The 5,534-nt window shown below is 43.8% G+C and overlaps 1 protein-coding gene across 1 annotated transcript in view; it reads right to left on the bottom strand.

Moving 5' to 3' along the window:
- Window positions 1-4,497: 4,497 nt before the first annotated feature.
- LOC113940141 (zinc finger protein 239-like) overlaps window positions 4,498-5,534 on the bottom strand; it is a 1,919-nt gene continuing 882 nt past the window's right edge. Inside the window, exons 2-3 of the mRNA XM_027631233.1 lie at window positions 4,985-5,490; window positions 4,498-4,943 (exon numbers count right to left, since the gene is read on the bottom strand). Of these exons, the coding sequence (XP_027487034.1) occupies window positions 5,167-5,490 (324 nt within the window). The 3' untranslated portion in view covers window positions 4,498-4,943; window positions 4,985-5,166. The remainder of the gene's footprint in view (window positions 4,944-4,984; window positions 5,491-5,534) is intronic.

Raw genomic sequence — 5,534 nt, 5'->3', positions numbered from 1 at the left:
CATGCACTGAAACTGAACTGTTAGGTTAGTTACATGAATAAAAAGGCTTTACAAAAAATAAAGAATAGTTCTTAGTTTTGCTGCTCTGCTTTGGCTGCTGTTGACTTTGAGCTTGGTGTCCCGTGCAAGGACAAGTTCCATTCTGCTGTTCCCTAAGCATGAGCTATCTGCCTTTTTATATAATTTGCCTGTGACATCTACCTGGGCAGGTGTGGCCAGCACCACCCAGCTAGAGGTTTTCAGTCCTTCTCCCATTATGCAAGTGGTACTTCTTCTGCACCTGTGTGCTGTACCTTGGGGGTCTTTCCTAAATGAGTCTGCGGGCTTACTTCATCATTTTCTTTTTCACTTCCTCTTTCAAATGCCTTTGGAGGGCTGTGTACTAATAGCGAGGTACTAATTAATTTAAGTTTATACAAGATGCTTGCTTCAGGGATGAAGTTCTTGTTTATCAGTGCTTGTCCTCTTGCAGTCTGGCAGGAAAAGAATAAACCCTCACAAGTGGCTGGGCCAAACACAGCCCAAAGTAGCATCATCTAATTAAGCACACATACATTCCACTGCATGGTCTGTGGTTGGACCATGCCACTGTTGAACAACTCAAACAGGACATTGATGAAAAACAAGGAAAACAACATAAAATGTTCATAACAAATGAGCAACAGTAAAAAGTCTAGACAATAATATCTTTGTAATCATAACCATCTTTAGTGAAGAGATTCAAAGGGGTTCCAGTTGTCATTCTTTTAGACTACTAAGCAATTTTTATAAAAGAACTTCAAATTTTAGAATTTTTGTAATTTGGCTGCATAAGAGGAATTCAGCTTTTATAGTATGAAGTGGTTGCCTGCCAGTTACCAATAAAAGGCTGCAGAGAATCGTGTAGGACAAAGCAAGTAGTGCACTATAACCAGGCACCAGGCACTGTTGAAACAGAGCAAGGGCCTAAAGAGTTAACTCTGAATACTGATCTGGGGACCCTCCTGCTCAGAAGAATGTAATGTTTAGCTAGAATGTAATGCTTAGCTAGAGACAGAAACCAGGGCTTAGGGATTAGATGGTACTGTACACCAAAGAATGCTCACACACCTACATAAATAAAGATAGAGTAAGAACACAAATAGATAAGAGGTGAAATAGGGGCTCGAGTCCAAAGTCTTGCAAAATTCACCATGGAGTCAGCGAAAATCAAGAAAGTTGAAGAGTTCAGCCGAGGAAGAAGAGTGAGGCTGAAGAAACAGGAACGACCACCAAACATCACCCCAAAAAGATGACTCCCCACTAGACTCTGCCTATTATGAATATCATAACTAGATGATGCAATTATATGAATATGTATGTGAAAATGTTGTAATCCCTTGTAGAAATTGTATATAATCATGTCTTTTCACTGAGAAGGTAGAGCAAGTTTGTCCAGGGTGACCTGGCTTGCTCTCCAACGTTGCCTAAATAAATACCTTGCTGTTTAAAGGCTAAATTCTGTCTCTAAACAGTTCCATTGCGCCTTTTTGGGCATCAATGTTACTGCTTGTGTTAAATGCTCAGAGCCTGTGTGTTATGAAGAACCCAAGAGCATTCACTGGACACATACAGAGCAGGAGCCAGCCAACTGGAAGACTTATTTCTTACGTTCGTGTGGCTTCCATTAACATGATAGTAAATGCTCCATATTTAAGTATAACATAAGAGCATGAAGGAAAGTATCCAGGACGTGATCAAAATTCACTTAACTAGGGCATTCATTAAAGCAAGGCACAAGCTAGACAAAGCATTTCAACAACTTGAAAAAACCATCATGCTATAATGTTACCAATCTAGCACAAAGATTGCAGGCATGATGTAAGCCAGGGCTCATGGGGCGGGGATGGGGGAGAGGTCCAAAAAACATCAGCCCTTCATTTGCAGTCTTGCCAACTAGTTACTTTCTTGCTTTCTAACACAGGGTTCTTCTTCTGCGAGGCTCAGCACCTCAGGTATTGTCACACAGAATCTTGTGTGGACTCATAAACCAAAAGGTCTCTTTCATATGCTGCAGCAGTCAGAGAGGAGAGAGGGATATTCCAAACAATTCGTGCCACCTGCTGTAAAACTACTGAGACAAAATATACACAAACATAAGCACTGCAAAACAATCAGTGCAACAAAAAAATACCCCTTTTCATGAAAGGCAACAGAAATATAATAAGTAATAATCATAGCATTGTCTGGTATTTTGACAGTATTATTCAAATTATACCAGCGGTCCACTCTTTTAAAGTCTTTCTAGTTTGGATACTATGAAGTAAGTTCGCTGAAGATATCTCTAAAGCCAGTGAGACATCTTCAAAAGTCACTTGATTTAGAATTGTGAGTTTGTTTTCAAATTTCAGCCACATTTATAATACAAAGTCAATTATATTATGACCTTCTTTACCAGAGCCAAATGTAAGTTTTGATTCCAATTCTGATTCTTGCTTACCAGCAATACAAACAATATATACAGAAAGAATAAGTTAAAATAGGCTAATGCATGACAGCCATGGCTGCTGTCTTGATTAACACAAAGATGAGAAAAGCAATTAGAACAGTTTCCCTAATTTACTGTCCTGCATCATCCTCCCAGTCCCGGCCAAGCTCACTGGGAGCCACAGTTTGGCTCCACTGCTCATGAGAACCACCAGTGACAGATTGAGAATGGATACATTTTGATTTGTGATACAACTAAACGAATAAGGATCACCTGAAGTGATATTAAAGGCATTGTTACTCACAGTAATCACAATATTAGGTGCGGTCACAAAGGCATATGAGTGACAGATGTACATCCTGACTGAGTTATTATACCAGTTAGTAAGAGTAGACACAATGAGTTATCTCTAGGATATTTTCTTCTTTGTGACATTTGGGCAGGCCTTGTGCTGCTCAGTATTCACTGGTTTCCTTCCAGGATTTTTAATAGACAGCTTCTGCATCGGCAGAAATGGAATGCATCTCAGGTCTTTCAATACAAAGCATACATCCCCCACACCTGGGATCAAATTAAGGATTTTGGTTTGTTCTCTCTTTTCTTTTCGCTTTTTTTCCTCCCTTTTTATTAATATTATTTTTAACTTTTTTTTTTCTTTAAATCTCAACTGTAGCATGCGTGTGAAGGTTTCTAATTGTACACATGCACTTAGGATTTGGTGTTTGTTGGCCTAAAGCACAAAACGCATTATATAAAGAATTTCCTTTTTTTAAAGTTATCAAAACTAAAGTTATAGATACTTAAATTATTAAATAGGTCTAACAGTTCCACTGCTGTGCGTCCACTCCGCAGAAGATTCATTCATTCACCTCCCCACTTCTCTCTCTTCCCTTGCATCAAAGTTCTCCCCTTCTGCCGTGCAGGAGTTCTGCTGCTTTGACCTTGAGCAAATACAGTTGTGGCCTTGTAAGACAACAAGTCAACATTATTAAGGAAGAAAGTGTGAAAAGGAGAGGCGGCTGCAGATAGAGGAATGTGTTTGGACACGAGGAACAGTCGAGAGCTGCCGCAGCTGCTACCAGCTCGGCCCCCCAACCTTGCCTCCAGGGAAGGGGGGGGAGAAACAGCCAAGTGGCACACGCTATCACTGAAGGGTCCAAGAAAAAAACCCAGCTTAACAGATAAGTTATTACGGTACCATTAACAACACTCTGAGTTCACAACGACACATTGGACAGACAACACAATTAACATGAGAGTTAACAGAAATACAGTAAGGCAGGTACACTCCCTAGCCTGTCCCCCCTCTCAACAAGAAGTAATGCAGCCCTGCAGGAGTTGTAGCACTTCTCTGGGGCTGCTCTGTTCCCGTTCCCCTCCAGGGTCGCTCTGTTCCTGTTGTTTTCTTGCACTGCTGCTGCTGGGCTGCCCTCTCGTCGGCTCCCGGGCGCTCCTGCCCTACCCACACAGCCAAAAAGTCTCATATTAGCAGCGAGGGGGAGGGGGCCTTCTCCCTTCACTGCCTCCAGGGGTGAATTGCTAGATTTTTCTTCATTTTCTGGCTTGAAGAGTGGTGACTTTTTAGAAGCGTGATCTTTTAAGGTTTCAAAGACAGTTCGTCACAGTTTCAGGACGCTGGCAGCATGCTTAAGAGAGTCAGTGGCCGCATCAAAAAGCACCTTCCTGGCAGCCTGCCAAATATCTATGCAAAATGCAGTCTGAGTATCTACCCCATTTCATTTGCACCAGCTACGCAAGATGCAGAGCGCTCGTTCTTCATACTCAACACCACGTTTCCCTAGTATTTTAGTTAATACAGTCACAATTGACTTCTCCTCTATAGTATTCTGCGCTCCCATTATGTTTCCAACAGCTCACCTTCTCTCCAGGTGTTCTGTAAATAATTAGGTCCGGACTTTGGCTCTCAGATCCGCCGACTGTTGCTACGTTGGGCTCCGCCGTCATCGCTCTATCCCCGCGGTGCTCTCTGCAATAAATCCAATTAGGGTTTCACCAATTGACGACGGCCAAGAATGCACTCAGACAGCAAGTTAGCAGGCAAGGTACAATGAGCACTTTATTTACAGCAGGTTTAGTTTCGTAGTTTTTCCTTCTGTCCACATGCAAATATTCCATATCTCATTGGTTATGTGTTCTTGTCCACGCGTCCAAGCTCATCCCCTCGCGTGCTGGCAAATCTCTAAATAACAGCTGTTATTTACTGCAGTTCTTTCTCTTTTTCTGCTTACTCCTCCTCAATGTTTACATTCTTTTACAACCTAACAGCTGTAACTGCTCAAATTCAAGGTTTAAGCTGTCTACAGTTCAGTTGTTTTCCCACACAGGATAAGACAGGACAGTGCTCTACACTAAAGCAATTGTTGAAACCATTCTACTAAAGCTGGCACAAAAGCAATAATTCTTAATGAGAGATGGATGCAACTCCCCTAGACCAATGCTCGTGGGGAGATCTCTGCTCTCAACCTCCAGGACTGACCTTGGGGGGGATCCCCAGTCAAGGCAGGAATCTCCACACACCCCCCAGGAAGGGTTCTGTTAGAAGAACCTGCCCCTGTGAAAGGGGACTGGCCCTCTCTGGTCGAAAGGGATGGACTGACAGTCACTGGACTCCAGGGGTTGCCTCACCATCAGGGGGTTCATTCAGGGTGGAAGCAGCAGCTGAAGCTCTTCCCGCAGTCGGGGCACTCGCAGGGCTTCTCTTACCGGTGGGTCCGTCGGTGTTTGTTGAAGTCAGACCTGTCGGTGAAGCTCTTCCCACATTCCTCACACTTGTAGGGCCTCTCCCCGGTATGGATGCGCCGGTGGGTGACAAGGTGAGACTTGTGCTTGAAGCCCTTCCCACAGTCGGTGCAGCGGAAGGGCCTCTCATCCGTGTGCATCCGCTCATGCATCAGGAGATCTGAGCTGGTTCTAAACCTCTTCCCACATTCCAAGCACGCATAGGGCCGTTCCCCGGTGTGGATGCGCTGGTGGGGGAGGAGGTTGGAGCTCCGGCTGAAGCTCTTCCCACATTCCCCACACGTGTAGGGCCGTTCCCCGGTGTGGATGCGCTGGTGGGGGAGGAGGT

Source organism: Corapipo altera, unplaced genomic scaffold (assembly GCF_003945725.1).
Source record: "Corapipo altera isolate COAL_440 unplaced genomic scaffold, ASM394572v1 61265, whole genome shotgun sequence".
Taxonomy (NCBI): domain Eukaryota; kingdom Metazoa; phylum Chordata; class Aves; order Passeriformes; family Pipridae; genus Corapipo; species Corapipo altera.
The sequence above is the reverse complement of the archived record's forward strand: the minus strand, read 5'-3'. Positions and strand labels throughout refer to the sequence as shown.